Raw genomic sequence first — 20760 nt, 5'->3', positions numbered from 1 at the left:
GAGAATAACTGTTGAAAGCATGCCTGCACTAAAAAGTTTAAATTAGCAAATATTAAAAAACACAGAGAACCACTCTTCCCCAAACTTAGAATTGGTCAAAAAGACCAATTACAAACATATTATTTCAACTACATAAGCTTACCTGGCTTTTCAAGACCATGATAGGCAGTGTTGATTATTAAAATTCTATGGGTATTTTCAGATCAATGCTGCTGATAATCAGTAAGCTGATGAGAACTGTGTCTCTGTCTAAGGCAATGAGAGTCCACTAGTCTCTCCTTTCCTTGCACAAAGGGATGATCTCTACTCCCAGGATAAGGCATGTTTAAACTGGCAGGGGAGGGGGCACTTCCAGCGTGCTGATTTGCATATCTCCTGTGGTATGCAAATTAGGGCAATTTCACCTCTTGCTGAAAGCTGTAGCATTATAGATTTATTACAATTCTCATAGGCTTTGTGAAGGGAGAGTCATCATCATACTTTCAGTGAATTTGTTTACATTCAGGACAGGGTGGAGAGACACATTATGAACCTTAACGTTGAACGCAACAAAAGAACAATTGAATGCGCAGAGCTGAGGCAGCTACACTGTCAATAAACCTATTGTGGGAGGTTAAAACACAAAAGATGCACAAACATAAGACCAGACATATGTACAGACATGCACAGGCAGTTCAGTAACATGGACACACACACACACACACACACACACACACACACACAAAACATTGAGGGGTAAAGGTCAGACAGGTAGACATGAGGACACACAGAGGCCTACACACTCACCTTGCTGCTGCTCAGGGTTGGTGAAAGGGGAAAGGGATTGACTTTCATTGACTGAGCCTAGAGGAGATGGAACAGACTTCATATTAGAAATTAATTTCAAAAATGACTTTGAATGCATTATATTTAATTTAATCTATATTTTTTACTATTACAAAGATTGTATTTATCAACAGAATTTTTTTTTTTTAAACAATTTTGATCTTTTTTTAACAATTGTGTTAGTGATTTATAAAGAATGCGAAGATTTGCTGCTATTCTCTCTTATATTTTATTGGCAATTGAATATGTTTGAATTTTAAAATGGTTAATCAGACAAAACTCGCTATTCAAGATGTCTTCCACGCTTCTGAGGAACTGTAAATGGCATTTTTCACCATTTCTGACATCATAAGGACTAAAGGTTTAAAAAAAAAAAGAATACAAAATAATCGATAAAATAATCAAGATAATCAATAATGGAAATAACGAGCTGTAGCCTACAACTATCTTATTTTTTGTATTAATTATGTAGATGAAAGAGGTGGGAGATAAACTGTTAGAATCACAGGAGTCAGATGTACCTGGTGATTTGATTCAGGTCCATTCCGCTCTGAGTCTGTGTGGGAGGGAAAGGAAAAAGTGAGAAATTAATCACGTGTTAGAGCACAAATGCACAAACAGACAAACTGCGATATACGGTATGATGCATGAACTACTTTTTATATATTATTTATATTGATGTACTTTGTATATTTGCTGCCACTAACAGCAGCACATCTTACCCGTGCCCTCCATCGGTGACTCAGCCCCTGCTTTCTCTACCTCTACTGGCTTTGACATCCTGATATCTGTAACAGGAAGACACAGATAAATAAGTCAGCAAGGTTGATTCTTAAATCTGTGTCAGAGAGGGGAAAAAAAATGCAGACAGAAGCAGAACACATTTACGAAGCATTTGATCCGAATCTCGATGACGAAAGGGGAAAGAGGATGGCCAGGGCGTTGTTTTTTTAGATAGGTTAAGAGTGATTTCAGGTCACAGTCCTGTACAGTCCTACACACTGTACAACAAGCATTGTGGCTGAATCATTCACAAGTTGAATCCAGCCCACATTCATTCATTATTTCCAATTAGTGGTTTAAGAAAAGAGTAGGTTGACCCAAGGTGTTCTAAATTTAACTCAAGGTGTTTACGTGGGAGCAACTCAACGCTAAAAATGTCTCGTGTTGTGTGTCATTCATTACAAGACCACATCACTTCCTGGTTGATACTGTATTGGGACAGTCCCTATGGCAACAACAGTGAAGTGAGGGAGGCAAGAAATTCTCAAGTCTTTAATTTGATCTATTACAAAAGGAGTGGAGTATTTTGGCAGCAGAGAGTGTAGGAGAGATGGGGATGACAGTTTTGAAAGAATAAGTGTGTGTGTGTGTGTGTGTGTGGTTTACATGTCTGTACACATCTGTGTGTTTACTAGTGTTGTTTTATTAATCACCCGATGGTATCATCTCACTACAAAACTTTTTATTTGTCTGAAACCACAAACTGAAAGACGATTTTTTTGTTTTGTCCATTTGAAACCTTTTTTTTCTCTCGCTCTTGTTCTCTCTCCCCCTGACAAGCACACACAATCACACACACACACACACACACACACACACACACACACACACACACACACACACACACACACACACACACACACACACACACACACACACAGACGTAGAGCTACTTCCCTTTTGTGAAAACATGCAAATCTGCCCAACGACCAACTAATTATAACTGCCACCTGCATAATAAACTCTCAGTCTCCCTCCTCATTTTTGTCTCTCCCCTTTCACCCCTTCCTCTCCCTTTATCATTCCTCTCCTCATCCTGTTGTTTCTCACGTTGCACATGAAAGAGACACTAGACACTATATGTTACATTTTAATTCCACCATCAGCTTATTGCTGTGGTTTTATCAATATGAAACACTAAATACAGAAAATACTCTCATAAGACTTTCTGCAATGCCAGCAAGCGGTCAAGCCTGGTTTTCACCATCAGGGGGCAGCAGTAACACATGGAGAAGATGACTGCTCCACTGACCGCCACTGACCTGATGCCATTATCAAATGACCAAACCATCAGTCCAGTGCAATCATTATAAAGAACATAACTTAAAATGAGCCGCTCCCTGATCAAAAGCCCATTTAGCAGCACAAACACGTTTGTTTCAGTGAAACAAATGTGAGAACAGTGGACTTTGGGAAGTGGCAATCAGCTAGAAAAGCTTCACTCTGCCACCACACTTATAACACTGGGTCAGAACACACACACACACACTGACCACAGGATTTCCCTCAAACTTAACAGACTTCTGCAAAAAGCTAATTTGGTCACCCACCATGTGGATGCAAACATCTGGTTAATCTATAAGTAGATTGTGTTGATTTGTGGTTTTCCCATCATTACATATGACTCCTGTTTTGGCATGCCACCATGGCTATTAGTGAAACCAAAAAAACTGACCAATGTTGCTCAATTTCTGCAGTGTACAATACCAAAGCCAAATCCACCATATAAAATGATTGTCCAGCTCATAAAACAGCTGTAATGTGAAGTTCCCAAAGTACTGCCGCTGGTACTGTACTGCCTACTCGCAGGACACCCGGGGAAGGTGTATATTGATTCATGGTTCAAAATGGCCTACAGACAGTAGCATGGTGGATAATGTGGTCAGTAATACAGTAGTGGGACAGTATATCAAGATGCTGTGTCTTTTTCTCACTTCCCCTCCCGACTTCCCCTTGTACCGGGTTGAACGCTGAGTGCTAAACCCAACACTTACTGTCAGCGATGCTATTAATATTAGCCTGATCTCTACCTCTCTTTCACTCTATCTTTTTAAAACCTCCCCTCTCTTTTTCAACACATTGCTGCACACACACAAACACAACAAATTTTACTCGACACAGAGCAGAGTTACATGTTATGAATGTTTTTACGATTTTAGTGAATTTGTTTAATTAAGTGTGGGAAATAAGAGGCAGCATCTCTTATCAGTGGATCCTTGTTCTTCTTTGCATATGTGGTAAAAAGTTAATATACATAGAAGCATTTCTTTCAAAGTACAAGGTTAAATTACTATGTCTATTTCGTCCCTCATTAAGATGTTGTACTAATCTTACAGCAAAGCTCAGGGTTTACCTTCTACCCAGCGAGACCAGAGAGCTGCACTATACTCACTGTATCTTAAACAGAACAAATTTAACGCTGTATAATCCTGTGTCATGAATAAATGATGCAATAGAAAATGAACAAGGAACAACAGTGTCTGTGCTCAGACTGGACTGTTTCTGTTATTCTCCTCTGGGTATTTTGGCTAAGATGAAACTCTACTGCAACTACCCTGAACCCCCAACCCCCACTACCCCTCACCCACTTCCTGATTCAGGACACCACCCCAGCCCCAAGGGGGGTGTCTGGGAACTGGAGTCATCATACCTACTAACTACGGATTTCAAAAACCAAGAAGCGCTAATTGCAAATAAATATTTTTAATTTAGAAACTGAGCGTCAAATACTCGGCTATCCAGCTCAACTGCTTTCGCACATCTGGATGAAGATAAAGACAGAAGTTGATGTAGAAATTTGAGAATGAAATAAGGAGCTGAACAAAAAAAAATGGAAGTATAAATAAGTGAATGAAGACAGAATTTAAGAACAAAGCAAGGAACTGACGAGGAAAATCTAACAATAAAGTAAGACGCTAAAGGAAAACTTAAAGTGGCACAGCAGCATCATTATAGTCTGTGCCGCTGACACTGTTGGTTGTTTTATCAGTGTTAAGTTAAGCATTGTCAACTACACAAAAATTACTAATGACTTAAAATGCTAAATATGAACAAATTAAATTCCTTATGAATAAAAATAAATGCATATATATATATATATATATATATATATATATATATACACATATCACTTTGGAAGGCATTTGTCAATGAGAACCTCCCTGACGGTTTGCAAAATTATGTAAATGTTTCAGTTAAAAGAAATATTTTTTTTCACTTATTGCATTGATGCACTTTGAGCAGATGAGCGAGGTTGTAAATGCAGGAGGGGAGAAGACTTTAGTGATGGTACCATTAATTAAAATTGGGGAAATTCCTAATTTAGTCACTTATAATTTTGGCATTAATTAGCCAAACTGCAGAACTTTTTAAATCAACCTTAATAAAATGTACAAAATGCCTCATCATTTTTAACTATGCAAAATGAATATTAATATATTATATAGAAGTTTTTCTGACATTTAGTTTTCTTTGCATTAACCATAACTATTACTCTAATATGTACCTTTGTTTTATTTGCATTGTGATCTAATGTCATGTATCCTTGTTTGTTGCAGTTTGGTGGTCAGGAGGTATCACCCTGGTCAGAGTAATTTACCGGAGGTCACAGTAGTGATCACATCAGGTGAAGATTTGACTCGGTCATTTTTAATCCATGAATCACTCCATAAAAATTTTTTATCAGCACATCAAAGACTGAGAAATATGAGCTAATTGACATTTTAAAATTGATTTCTGGTAATTGGTGAGTCAGCTAACAGCCTGCTGTGCTTTTCTGTAAGTCTCGCTGGCGATCAACTAAGACTGTGTCTGGCACTTCTCTCAGCCTCAGCTGACCACCAAAACAAGGCCGAGGGGCAAGAAGAGTCTCATTCTTCTGCTTTGTTTTCATCAATTTTTAAATACTGAGGATGACAGCATTTCCCCTTTTGATTATCTGGATTTCTTTAAACAAGTAGTTTTGTGTCTAAGGTTTTAAAAATGTGTTTTGAATTAAATGACATCAATCTAAATATCAAAAGGGCAAAATAATCATCAGTGCAACCCCCCACAACTCCAACACACACACACACACACACACACACACACACACACACACACACACACACACACACACACAGAAAGTTAACACCGGTATCAAAGTTGCACGGGTCAGCTAATTACTGTATCTATAAACTGAACAGAAATGCAACATAACCACACTGCTAAACAATAAAAAGAAAAGGTGTTTTACGATGACAAATGATAAATAATACCAATATAGAAAATTACTGGCAGCAACACTGTTTTTTCATAAGACATTTTACTTTTTACTGTATTTTCCTCAAGCTTTTTTAGCATTCAGTATTCAGTATAAGCACAACTATATACACACACACACACACACACACACACACACACACACACACACACACACACACACACACACACACACACACACACACACACAGAAAGTTAACACCGGTATCAAAGTTGCACGGATCAGCTAATTACTGTATCTATAAACTGAACAGAAATGCAACATAACCACACTGCTAAACAATAAAAAGAAAAGGTGTTTTTACGATGACAAATGATAAATAATACCAATATAGAAAATTACTGGCAGCAACACTGTTTTTTCATAAGACATTTTACTTTTTACTGTATTTTCCCTGCGTTTTTGCTTCAGTATTCAGTATTCAGTATAAGCACAACTATATACACACACACACACACACACACACACACACACACACACACACACACACACACACACACACACACACACACACACACACACAAAGGCATGCTATGGGATGGCGAGGTGTCTGACCTTTCCCTCTGCCTGCGACAGGCGTCCACCCATCAATCCATCCATCCATCCAGCCACATCTTTCTCTTCGTACCACCTCTCGCTCTTTGATGTTCTCTAATTAGCTGAGCTTGTTAGACCCAATGGCATTAATCAACAGCGTAGACACAGTTCTCTTTCTTTCTCTCTCTCTCTCACACACACACACACACACACACACACACACACACACACACACACACACACACACACACACACACACACACACACACACACACACACACACACACACACACACATACACACAAAGCTTAATTGGTTGTGGTAAATGAAGGCCAGCAGAGAGAGAGCTGCACAGACAGTCACTCACCTGGCAACCACATACTGAAGAAGTCCTTTGCCGCTATTGCTGCTGTCTTGGTCATATCTGTGTCTGTGTGTGAGAGAGTGTGCTCTACGTAAAGAAAAACTCTCACTCTCCCCCTCTGTCTCAAACCAAAAAGGAGGAGTGTATTAAATCATATGGTTGAGAGAATTACTCTCTCTCTAGTCCACACCCCCTAAGCCCCACCTCCTCCCCACATCCTGCAACATACAACAGGAAGTAAGCCTCAAAAGAGTAGGAACTCAGCACACAGTAGAGAAAAATACAAGATTAAAGAAAAAAGAAAAGGAAGGGGGACATGCAAGAGGTTAGAGAGTGGGAGAGTGAGTGAGCGAGAAGATCGAAGAGATAGACGAGGAGAAAAAGAGGGGGATGACGGGTGCTGACGGAAAGTGATGGCGCGGCTGGAAACAGCCACTCACACACACACACGCTCACTCACACATGCAAGAGAAAAACAGCAGGCTTGACATTCTGACCGAAGAGCGTATGATACATTTGCACGATATATGTGACCCAGCGTACCTTCAAAACCTATCCAAAACTCAACTGAGCAGAGTTTTCTCTCAACTCTAAGATGTTCTCACAAGCTCTCGTAGACTGTTTTGTCTACCATGAGTCATGACAATCTCTCCATGGTCATATCTGTGTCTATGTGTGGCTGTGGGGTTGTTGTTAGTGAGAACATCAGTGGGAGTAAGGTGGTCCGTCGAGGGAGTTTGGCACCAACAAGAGAAGATGTGAGACATCCTCAGCCACAGCTCCACTCTAACCCGAGCAGAAGGAAAAACTCAGTCACAACACTCACTGTACCACTGACCACCACCACATTGTGGGCTGCACATAGTGATACACCAAAGAAAGCCACATTACGAATCTCTACATGTGACGAAGAGATGGGGCATGGAAGTGGAACATTACAGATGAACTAGATATGAGCTACTACCAGTGGTGCCCACTAGGATTAACAGACTAAGAAGCTGCCAAATAAGTGAAAATCTAGAGTCGGGGAATGATCTCGCGGAAGCAGAATAGCATGTTTCAGCAGAAATACTGTCTAGATTTTCAAATCTGGAAGTGTCAATGTGCTGCCCTGACAGTAAGCCAAGCCGACCACAAGGTGGCACTCTTGATTTAATCCTGATGAACAAATAAGATCCATCTATGGAAGAGGGGACAAGGCAGACCACCTGATCACCCCACCCCCTCCCTCCCCTTCCTTCTCCCTTGGTCCGAGTTCACTAATTCAAAAGCTAACGGCAGCAGAGTTCCCAAGTTTAACCTTATAAATACTTTATGTGGTGATTTACAACAGCCCAATGTACTGCTGGATAGACACTGAGAAATGCATATGGTGCTGCACTGGAGGTGCTCCCTGTTATACAGAGAAATATTTTTAAATCTGTCCTCATACATACAAATACTGATGTTCTGAGATATGTAAATATATATTTACTATGAGGACAATATCAGTACAAAAACTTGGGCTTTCTTAAAAGAAAACTCACAAATGCACAGTGTTTTCGGTAAATAGCTGGATATAGCCTACAGCTAAGACGATCAGTCGATTTATGATTGGTCATCCAACAGAAAATTAACTGTCGATTTTAATAAGCGATTAAACATTTCAAGTATTTTTCAAGCAATAACGGTGCTGTTCTTTGTAATATATATAGTAAACTGAATGTTTTTGGGTTCTGGCCTGAAATTGGAACACACACAGATTTTTATGATGCCACCTTGTTTTATGACATTCTAGAAAGCTATCTGTCAATAGTTAGTTACAGCCAGAGCAATTTGATTCCCCACTTCTTTCTTTTTTAGGTGGTGCTAATCAAACAACCAATATCACATTCCAACACCTTAAAGTGCAGGCTGGATACCAAACAGACTTACAGCCTGAGACAAATCTTCAGTTTCATCAATTTATTTGGCCAAATTTTTTAATTTCGTGATAATATTTTGGCCTTAGCAGGACATGCACGGACAGACTGCCAGGCCCGTCCCCAACAGTGACAGACTGCGCATTGGGGAGGGGGCGTTTCTCTGGGTCAGAGGTTGTCTGGGCAGCCCGGCTTTGGCTATGACCTTTGTTCAAATTTCAATCTACACACATAACTACCTAAGTGTGCGTCTTTGTGCATGTGTGTGTTTGCATATTTGTTTGAGTGGCTCACATAGGTGGCTGGTGAATCTAAGTGTGTGTGTGTGTGTGTGTGTGTGTGTGTGTGTGTGTGTGTGTACAGTTCATGGCCATGGGGGGCCTTCCAGCCCCAAGGAGATCTGATCCTTGGTTACCGTGGAGACCAGACCTAGCAACACTCCAGCCTCACCATTTAGGTAATTTTGGGCCACATGGTCACACTAGATAATAAACTGGGACATTATTAACTTGGAAAATAGACTAAATATATAAATAATTATATATATTTCAAGAATATGAGTTATGTTTACACAGTGTGTTTTGGTCACCCCCAGAAGTTATGTTTTTACAGTCTCACACACACACACACACACACACACACACACACACACACACACACACACACACACACACACACACACACACACTGCTGGTGGGACCCCAGAGAGGAAGATGGGGGAGGCTGAGGCCTCTAGAGCGCCATCAATCACTCCACTGTCAGAGAGAGAGGGAGAGGCAAGGAGGGAGGGTCACTAAAAGGGAGAAAAAGAGGAATAGTAAAGAAAAAAAGGAAGGGAATGAAGGAGAAGGAAAAGAGTGATGGGAATGAAGGTGAGAGATAAGGAGATAGGAATAAAAAGATTGGAGAGAAGATGTTAGCTGGGGGTGAGGACGCTGGGAGAGGCTGTGTGTGTATAATGGGTCATTGCAGGGACAATTCAGGGGTTTCCAAACCAGTTCAGTATCCCTCTATGGCTCGGTCCTCCTATATCTAGTACAGCCTCAGGCCTGGAGCACACACTGGCTCTAATTCATATAATCCATCATATTCCTCTCCTTATAGAGGGGACAGAGCACGGCTCGGGGATGGACCCACCAAGTCCTACACAAAGTCCGACAGCTAGACTCTATTCTACAAGGTGAGAGATTTAAAATCCAGTCTAGTGTATAAGTGTGTGTGTGTGTGTGTGTGTGTGTGTGTGTGTGTGTGTGTGTGTGTGTGTGTGTGTGTGTGTGTGTGTGTGCAGGTGAAGCCCCATGAGGAGTTGCTGGATTATAAACAGTAGGTCTAGCAGTGTGGAGACTACAGAGGTTGAGGTTTTGTATGAGAAGCAGCAGGGGCTAAAACACACTCACACTGTTGGCTACCATGGGACCTACGCCATCTCTCACACACATACACGCCGCCTACACCTTTACGACACCTATTCCTCTCCTGTCCTAATACCTCTCAATCGCTCCTTTTCCTCTGGCCCCTCCGCCCGTCCATCCTTCTCTCGCATCATTCCCCTCCTCTCTATCATCTCTGCAGCCCATAGGGAGCCGGGATTGTCTAGACAGACATCGCTCTCTCCCACGGCGCTACCAAGGTTGAAGCTCAAATCTTTTTCTTTTGCTCCTCTCACCCCCTCTTCTTCTTCTTCTTCTTCTTCTTCTGGCACAAAAGCTGAGGGTCTACTGGGAAGGACTGGTGGCCTTTATAGCCGGCTCGAGGAGCATTGAGGCCACTTTAGACCAAACTGTCACTGACAAGGCAGGTTGTTGTATAGAGCAAGCCTCCATATTCACCCAATTAAAATACAAAAAAATGTGTGTACTTAAGTTATGGCAGGCATAGTCTATGTGCTCTCCTTCCACCCACCCATCGCCTTTTTCACCTCGGTGAGTTTTTCAAACGCTCTCATCATCATCCCACTCATTTCTTGCGACCTTCCCCCTTTTCTTTCTCCAATTCAAACTTTCTCTTCTCCTCCTCTGTCTCTCTTTCTCTCTCAGACCTGCTGGTCAGCAGCAGCTGTGACATCACTGGCCACTGTTCTCAGCTCGGATTGGACACTCGGCCACGTTGCCAGGCAACAGCAGTGAAAGGTCTCAGTGTGAGCGTGTGTGTGTGGCGTGCAAGTGTATGTGTGTGTTTATGTCTGTTTATAGCTACGTGAGTGAAAGGTGTGTGAGCGATTTTCCTCGCCTTGCCCTTTATCTGTGCATGAAGAATGATCAGAACAGATCTACTTCTATGCTTTATCTCAGATCAAAGCATGTAGATGATTGGGCTGCATCGCCACTCTCCTCCACCACAGAAGAAGAGGGATGTGTGTGCATTGCCTTAATGAAAAAGAAAGATGGTACGAGTGTGCGGGCGTGTCAGTGTCTGCACTTGCATCGAACAAAATAAATGTGTATGTTTGTGTCGAATACGGGTATGTGTCTGTATGTTGTGTGTGTGTCTAAATGTGTGTGTATGTATGTGTGTAAGCCCCCGGGAGCGGGTGGTTATTGTATCTGACACAGCGGCTCTTTCTTGCGCCTCATATTTCTAGGCCGATCGATTCCTCTGACTCCCGACAAGACAATAATCGCACCTCCCTCTCTCACTCCATCACTACCATTATTACTGACCTCCCCAGGGAACGAATAGGGTGGAGGGAGGGAGAGAGAGAGGGATGAGGAAGGAAGGAAGGATGGAGGGAGGGAGGGAGAGGAATGAGAGGGGGACATAGAGCTGACAAAATGAGCCTATGATGATGAAAAAGCAAAAAGGGACAATGTTGAATATGAGGCGGCCTGGAGAAGTAACATCAGCAGGGTAGAAAGGAAAAGAGGATGAGAGCGGGGAAGTTAAGACATGGTGATGGAGGGATGAGGTCCAAGGGAGAAAAGAAAGGAGGAAAGACAAGGATGTGACATCTGTGTGAGGTGATAGAGTGAAAGAAAGAATGAGAGAAAGCTAAAACATTACAGGAAAGGACGGGAATGAGGCCTGAGCAAAAAAAAAAAGAAAAAAAGAAAAAGAAAAAGCGAGCAATATAGATCACGGCGAGAAAAGAATGGAGGACACAAGTGAAGGAGTGCAGAGACACGGAGGGCCGAACAGAGGGACAATAACGGAGAGAATTAGTGGAGGAGAGATGAAGGATTCGCACTATCTTCTCCTAATAAAGGAGAGAATGAGAGACAGGGAACAAGGGAGGAAGATAGAGGGGGAGGGAGGGTGGGGGTTAGACTAAGGTGAAAGAGGGAGAGACAGAGAAATATATAGGAACACACTCAGCCTAATACACACATAGAGCGATGGTTGTAGCGCTGTGGAGGTCAGCACTCAGAAATATTATTAAATTGACAAGAGTACAATAGTTGATTGGCAGGCCGACTCCTGCACTGCCATTCAGTGGAGAATAATGGAGACATGGACTCACACATACACACAAAATGCATGCACATCTGCAGTTTCACAGAACAATCAACACAGCACGTAGAGATGTAGACACACACACAAACGCTGTCTTTTGTCTGTTTCGTCCCTGCACGGGTGCGTCCGCGGTTGCCTGCACGAGCCTGTCACTGCTGTGTCTCTATGCTTTGAATCCAGATTACAATTACAGTAATTGGCTCTCAATTCTAGGGATTGCGGTTTGACCCCCTCACCTCTCTCTCTCTTTTCTTGCTCACTCCCTCATCCATCCCCACACATTTTGCTTCTTCCTCTACCTACCCCCCCCTCCTATTCCTCATCAATATTCCTCCACCTCCTTTCTACCTGTATCGCTACATCCATCTTTCTCTGGGTGCAATCCCTCCCTCTCCCTCCCTCTTTTTCTCTACCTTTCTTCCCCCTCCACATACACACTTATCCCTAGATATAACTATCCTTCCTTTCTGTTTTCCATCCATCCTACTCCCTGGCTGTTTTACTACTTTCCCCATCATTCCACCATTTTTGCCACTTTTCCTTCCTCAGCTACCCCTTCCTACCTTTCTCTCCAATAGTTGGGGAAACAGGGAACCTATTGTCCTTTATTCATGCTGTATTTATTATGGAGAGATAGCCGTTCAGCTATGCAGTTGGGGGGATATATTGTGCATTTGGGGAAAAGAGGTGAAAGAGCGATAGATAAAAAGACGGAGGTAAGGATAGGGGGTGATAGAGGTGGTGGTGATGGTGATGGTGTGTTGGGGAGGTGGTGGTGAAGCGAGCGAGGAGGAGGAGGGGGGTTAGGAAATTGGTCTGGCTAGCGGAACAGCTTTTCACCTCTCTCTCTCTCTCTCTCTCTCTCTCTCTCTTTTTCTCTCTCTCCCTCTCTTTCCCTCTCCCTCTCTCTATTCTGCTTTGTATTCTGCAGAGATGACAGGGGGAAAGCTTTATTGCTCCGAGTTTGTATCGATCGGGGCCCCTCTAAGGGGGGAGGCCGGGGGACGCGTTGAGCAGGCCCTTTCTCAATGACTGCAGCTTCAACAACCACCCCCCCTGCCCAAGCTTCCCCTCCTCTCCTGCTCACCCCCCTCCTCCTCCTCCTCCTTACAAACCCTCCTCTTGCTCGCTTGCTTGCTCTGAAATTCAAATTCAAGGCTCTTATTCTCAAAGGTTAGGAGAGGGAGAGCACAAGAAAGCAAGAGAGACAGAGAGATTGAATGAAGGAGAGATGGAGGCGTCTGGCTTCTTCCCCTGACTGAGGCCCTGAATGGAGCTGGGATCTGATAAGAAGAGCCCACAAACACAAACAAGGGGAGAAATAGAGAAATAAAGGAGAGCAAAAAAATGGCTAAGAGGAATACTTCAGCCCTCTTCTTTTCTTCTTTATATCCTTTCCCCTCTCACTAACTGCCCCCCCATACTGTATGTCCATTTTTTTCCAAGGTAAGAAGGATTTTGTTGACAGGTGAAGACTGAGGCGGGTCTGGGCATGCATAAACCTTTCTGCTTCTGTCCTCGTTAGAGAGACACGAGGAGAGCTGGGATCCACAGGAGCCAGAAAGAGCCCAGGTGGATCACACAGAATACTCTATTTATCTATTTCATTGAGTGCAAAATAAAATAAAAAATCACCTCTCACACCGGCTTGCAAAACAGAAATCTCAACAAAGCAGAGACAAAATCAAAATAACAAATCACCGCGCTTCAGCCTTCTTTTTTTATATCTCTTCTGTTTGACAAGCATTAAATAAAAAGGGGGCAAGACCAAACGTCAAAGCCACAGCCAACTTACCAAATACTCGACTCACACATGCACACACACACACACACACACACACACACACACACACACACACACACACACACACACACACACACACACACACACACACACACACACACACACACACACACACACACACACACACACACACAAACACACACACACAATTTATCCGTTAATGGCATGCACAGTGCTGCAGTGAGGCTGTCGAGAAGAACAGATTGTCCGTCAGGGAGTTACAGGGTTCAAGTCCATGACCAGAGGGCTAGAGGAAGGTTAGGGGGTTGTAGGTTCAACTCCCATGGGGCAAGGAGGATCCCTGCTGTCTCCCGTTCGACCCCAACCCTCCCCCCTATAGCTCCTCCAGGACAATATAACCCCACTGCTTCACCTCCCTCCACCCTCCTTTTCTCCTCTCCATCCCGCTGCTGGCCCTTTTAAGCCCTGCTTAGTCTGATCACACACGTGTAAACCTGAGCCTAGCCTCCAGACTCTCTCCATTTGTCTCAGATGTGCACATGCATGCACACATGCTGGCCTGCTCATAAACACACACACACACGCACACGCGCACGCGCACGCACGCACGCACGCACGCACGCACGCACGCACGCACACACACACACACACACACACACAAACACACACACACACACACACACTCATCCAGATAACTCACTGATGCACAGACATGTTTATAAAACTCCAATACACTCTCACAATTCAAATACAAATGATTTGCTCTTGCTATCTTCCGTTTTCCCATATTACAGCAAATCGTTTTATTTTTGACCTAAATCAGGATTGATACGGATTCTTTCCTTTTCCAGCGCCAGCTCACTTACTCCTCTTGTGGTAAAGACCAAACAGAAACACAGCATTGCCTCAGCTATCAGTTGCAACAGATGTGACTAGATATGGGATATTTGTGTAAACATTGGATACATATACTGTATATATATTGTCATTGATATTACCTGTGTGGTTTATGTGCAGCTCCAGATTGAGTTCTGCGATAGACTATACATCAGAGACTGCTGGATGCTACATGCCTGATTCATAGAAGAAAACACAAACACGCACGCACGCACGCACGCACGCACGCACGCACGCACGCACGCACAATAACCTGCAGGCCTATAACCTGTCTTGTTGGCTGGATGGATGGATACATTATTAAACACACAGGATTTCATATGTAGAAACAGAATATGAATGCTGCACTGGGTCTAACTGTGGACATACACTTGCTCGCTCTAGTCTTCACGCTTTTTCTTGAAACTCTTTAACTTATTACACTTAATATTTACTTAATATTGTCATTCTGTTTCTCCATATTGTAATTCTAATATGGCTACTTCTGTTTACTCTGTATATACAACACTTATTGCACGTCTGTCCATGTTGGAGGAGGGATCCTTCCTCTGTTGCTCTTCCTGAGGTTTCTCCCTTTTTTCACACTTAAAGGTTTGTTTTGTGGAGGTTTTCTTTCACTGAATTGAGGATCTAAGGCTAGAGGGGGATAATGTACAGATTTTAAGGCCCTCTGAGACAAATTTCTGATTTTGGGCTTTATAAATAAAATGAACTTGATTTGAGTTGTGCTTCTTTATTAAAAGGCTCTAATTCACCAGATAAAATGTGTAAAAACTGTCTGCCTTGATGTCACAAATGAGAGATCTTATTTTGGAGAGAGGTCACAGGCAATATGGTGAATGTATAATGTCATCATACTGACGATCATGGATCAGAGTCATCATAGAAAGCTGCCATAACAGGGTAAAAACCGCTGGATCCTACTGATTAACCAAAAGGCCCACACATAAGGAGAGGTCGAAAGGCAACTAAACCACAGCATGAGCGCTGTGTGTGTTTACATCTGTAGGGCGGGCGGGCCGGGCCCTGGCTCTCACGGTAATCAATGAACGAGGGAGGAAAGGGAGGTAGCGGGCGAGGCAGGGATGTGTGTGGGGGAGGGCGGGTGGGAGAAAATCGGTAAAGAAAGCAGGTTATCTCCTGTGATTAGGGGAGGGGGAATCCCCGTCTGGAGGGGAGGGGAGGGGAGGAGGTTGGAGTGGGTGAGGAGGGGTGAGGGAAGACCGGGGCTCATTGATAAAAAGAGAGAGAGGGTGGGAGAGGGGAGAAGGGGAGACTATGTTTGGCATCGAGAGAGAGCAGACAATTATCTGTATTGATTAGAGCGGCCCAGTACTGTGAAGACTGAGAAAACTATGACTGGATCAATAGAGAGAGAGACGGAGAGAAGGAGGGGGAGAGAGAGAGAGAGAGAGAGAGAGAGAGAGAGAGAGAGAGAGAGAGAGAAAGAGGGAGGGAGTTAGAGGATAGACAGACCAATAGAGAGAAACAAATGACAGAGATAAAAGATACATATAATGCCAAACATAAAGAGATAGAAACATAGTTTATGGTGCAAATCGAAGTCAAAGACCCAAGGTGGCATAAACGGTAAGAGGTGAGTGGGCTTTCAATGAAAGCACAAGTAGACACATTACATTGTTGATGCCATTACTCTTTATCATTGATTTGCCAGCACAACCACAGAGTTCATTCAACAAGCCCACCAGAGCCCTCCCGTTACCACAGCACACAGCTAATCAGAGAGAGAGGGAGAGAAAAAAAAACATTATCTAAATACACACTGAGCGACCACAGCCTGACCATTGAGACTGGTGGACTCAGACAAACCTGGCAACACAGAGAAAACTGACAGTTCTGCCAACAACAAAAGGTTGAGACCTTGGATGTATTAATAGGTACTGAAGTAACTTAACTGAATGCTGCGTCTAAACTGGTGCCCCATTTAGTCCAATTAAAATTGCACACAAAGTTTTTCAGGCTTCCGCATTTTTCCGAGTCCTTTACCAGCTCCCTGCATACATGAATGTCATGAAAATATTGACTATACACTACCGGTCAAAAGTTTGGGGTCACTTAGAAATTTCCATTCCACTCCATTATAGACAGAATACCAGCTGAGATCAGTTGCATTGTTTTTTTTAACCAGGGCAGCAGTTTTCAGATTACATTATGTGCTTACATAATTGCAAAAGGTAATGTAAAGATTTACAAAGAATATGTTTAGAGCATTTACTATCTAACTGGGATGTTTTGGGACCGATATGAGAGATATGAGATTGCTATGGACAAAGTACACACAGCGATGATAAGAGCAAATTACTTTTAACAACGTATCCACTTAATTTAAATAGCTCACGCTACTGTATTGTGTGAACAGTTAACTTATATGTGGCATTTTCTTTTGTGGGGTGCAAATGTTCCATAAAAACAAGTTCCTTTCCGAGACCATTTAGCAGAGCCACCGTCACTGCGTTCGGAGCATAGAGCTGCCTAAGACGATTGTGATTGGTTTAAAGAAATGCAAACAACCCAGAGCGGGTTTTTTTTCCTATCCCAGAATGTATGTGTGGTTTAGCACAGTACTGTGGAGAGACTAATAGTGTAGTAATTTACTAACAAATGTGTTTTTTTCTTCCATTGTGATTTATTATACATGCATTGTAAACCTTTGCTCTGGCAATACTTTGCTTAATTATGGTCCTGAGAGAGAGAGAGAGATAGAGAGAGAGAGAGCGAGAGAGAGAGAGAGAGAGAGAGAGAGGTGAAGAGAAAGTATTTCAGATGAGTGAGGAGGGAGAGAGTGTGTGTGTGTGTGTGTGTGTGTGTGTGTGTGTGTGTTGGAGCAGGCGGTGCTCAGGTAGGGGGCCTTACTGTGGGGCCTCTTTTTGTCCAGAACAAAAAACAAAATGGTGGAATAGGGCTGGAACAAAAGGTACATGGGGAAAAACAGGAGAGTGACAACCTGTGCTGAGTAAAAACATCCTGCTGGCATGCACGCACGCACACATGCATGCATTCAAGTACACACACACACACAATCCCTAATCAGACCCCATTGAGTGTGTGTGCAAGTACCCATTTACTACACTTCCGTTCGCAACTTACATTTCATGGAATCCTTGCGCCCCCCCCCCACCCACCTACCCCCACAGGGGACCACATCTGTCATACCTTAATTTATTGAACATTACAAGATGATAGAATTCAGCCTCCTAGTCTCTTGATATCATTTGACACTGAAGAGGAACATATTGTCAGAAAAGGTTTATACAAAAGCAAACAAATAGATGAAAAAACATAAACTCTGAATATAGGAGCCGAGCTGGATATTGAGGAAACCTTTGGTAAGGGCGGAAAATGTCAGGTTTGACAAATGACCTTTTAAACATGGAGCAGATGTAGAGAGTCATGTACACTGTGGACAGAGGGCAGCTCAACTGTCTGTCTTTTAACAGCAAGTGAAAAGATAAGCGTCACTGTTCCATACTGTTGAAATAAAACACTCACAAGTTTAAATCAAAATCTGGAACAAACCAAAGTGATTCCTAAATCAAAAGGGAATTTTATTCTAGCGGGGAAAAAGGTGGAAAAAGCAGTTTTGGATGTGTAATAAAGCCACAGAGGAAAATCCAAAAAAGACAGAGGGGAAGTGTACAAAGGCATTTGAGATGGGGTGTAACAGGAAAAAATAAATAAAGTAAGAAAAGAAAAATGTGACAGAGACAGAGAGGAAGGGGAGAACAGGGCATGAATTACAGGTGTGGAGTTATGCATGCATGACATCACTGGACCCCTCCTCCAGCCCTTGGGAATGGGCACCTTGGAAACGGTCGCTAAGGGAACAGAGTACTGAGAGAGAGAGGGGGGGGGGGACAAGATGGTCGAAAAAAGAGGTACAAGACAGATAGCTAATGAAACACTGAATTCAACCTTAGTAAACGCAAAGTCATGTGGTCGGAAAAAATGTTCATTCCCTAACAAACGTTTAACAACGTTTAACTTCCTAATGTCTCATTCAGCAAATGGGCCACCTCTGCCCATGGTGGGTGAAAAAGCAAGCTCCATCACAGCTAGAGCCTGCATTGTCCTCCTCCCCCATATACTGTGACCTCTCATCCACTCCAGTCATTTAGAGAAGGGAGATTTAGTGCAGCACCGATGCAGCGTGATGGTAAAAACCAGCACATGATAGAGAGGCAGAGATGGCCTCGGGTCTCCGGTTTTATACATGGAGAACTATTGATGGAAAAACATGTTGATGGACAAAGAGAAGCTGGTATAGTGAAATGTTGGCTGTTAATATACAGTATATGGGTGCTTGGAGGTTATTTCGACCAAGAAGCTAGAAGCTGTGTAAGTGGATTGAGAAATTGAAGTTAGCACACAACACCCACTTTGGTCTTTTGAGATGTCGGAGTAATGAACACACAAGCCCGAGCCCACAGCAAAGAACCTTTGTGCCATTCTGACCTCAGCTAACTCTCCTCGTCCCTGCAGACGATGCAGTGTCCACACTCACGCACACACACACACACACACACACACACACACACACACACACACACACACACACACACACACACACACACACACACACACACACACACACACAAACACACACACACACACACAGCGGCTGAATGGATGCACTTTGTCTGCCTCTGTCCCCTCCTTTTGAACAGTAAACAAGTCATTCTCAGCTCCCAACTTTAAGGCCCGATCAACATTACTACATCAAATAACTGCAGCTGCAAAAAAAATATATATATATTTTGCATCACCAAAGAGTTGCAGAGTTTATGCACATAACAAACACCTGCAGCATATTCGCAAAGCAGTATCATATACATATCAAAGGCTTAGATTTGGTAAGTAATATAGATTTGGTATGTATGCATAATATGTGATCAATATCTGTTGCTGAATAAAACATGCTGCTGGCTTTTGACAGGCCGATTTGAAATGGAGATGCTATGCTAATACCAAAGGCTTCGATGAGATTGGCCCTGAACCCTACACATACCAGAAGTTCACATTTAGACGCTCTCACCTGCACTCTCCATAATGCATGAGCTGCCTGAATATATATCACCCCCCGCACAGCTCAGTCACACACACACACACACACACACACACACGCATCCACGACAATGCGGAATGTGCGGAATGTGTGCACAATGACAGGGGTTTATATGCACAAGATAGCCATGCACACCTACATGCTGGCACATACTGTATCACACACACACACGTGTGCGCGCGCGCACACACACCACACACACAACAACACACACACACACACACACACACACACACACACACACACACAGCTCCCCACAACCTAAAGACACTTGCTCCATGGTGAGAATCTGATACCAGATGTATGTTGAAAAGAAATACAGCAAGAATAAAAACTGCTATTTGGTTTCAGTAAAAAAAAAAAAAGAGAAAAACTAAAGTTTGCTGTAATTTAGAAGCAGCGTTTGGCACCCTTAAATCTATTTTCTATTTACTGAGAAAATTTTGTAGACAGAAAAACAAGATAACTGTTTTCAAAGCGATTTCTATGGAACATGTCAGGGCCACATCCAGTAAAAACTAGAAAAACAGATGAAACACACTGTTTTTCTTCTTTGATCAAGTGGTGTGAGACACACAGACAGTGCTTAATCAAAACACTGGTAAGCCATCCTGAACTTCTAGGCTTTCAGCAGCAGGAAACAGGGTCAGGGTTGCAGAACAACTCAGTGTGAACTGGACTGGAGTTTGTGTGTGTGACGGCTTGTGTGTGCCTGTGTATGGGTCTGCTGTTTGTGAGAGACCATGTAAGTGATGTATGTTGGCTGCCAATTAACACACACACACACACACACACACACACACACACACACACACACACACACACACACACACACACACACACACACACACACACACACACACACACACACACACACAAGGTAGAGTCAGCCAA

At 43.0% G+C, this 20760-nt stretch overlaps 1 protein-coding gene across 3 annotated transcripts in view; it reads right to left on the bottom strand.

The window, feature by feature from the left end:
- Positions 1 to 20760, bottom strand: part of pou2f2a (POU class 2 homeobox 2a) — a 38643-nt gene that overhangs the window by 6814 nt on the left and 11069 nt on the right. For 2 of the 3 annotated variants that reach the window (XM_039806812.1, XM_039806813.1), the window contains exons 2-4: positions 1548 to 1613; positions 1347 to 1381; positions 787 to 843 (exon numbers count right to left, since the gene is read on the bottom strand). In XM_039806812.1, the coding sequence (XP_039662746.1) occupies positions 787 to 843; positions 1347 to 1381; positions 1548 to 1613 (158 nt within the window). Of the gene's footprint in view, positions 1 to 786; positions 844 to 1346; positions 1382 to 1547; positions 1614 to 6773; positions 6880 to 20760 lie in introns of those variants that run through there. The other variant, XM_039806814.1, reaches the window with a different exon arrangement.

This window comes from Perca fluviatilis, chromosome 7 (assembly GCF_010015445.1).
Source record: "Perca fluviatilis chromosome 7, GENO_Pfluv_1.0, whole genome shotgun sequence".
NCBI classification, from domain to species: Eukaryota; Metazoa; Chordata; class Actinopteri; order Perciformes; family Percidae; genus Perca; species Perca fluviatilis.
This window is presented reverse-complemented; position numbering and strand designations above follow the sequence as displayed.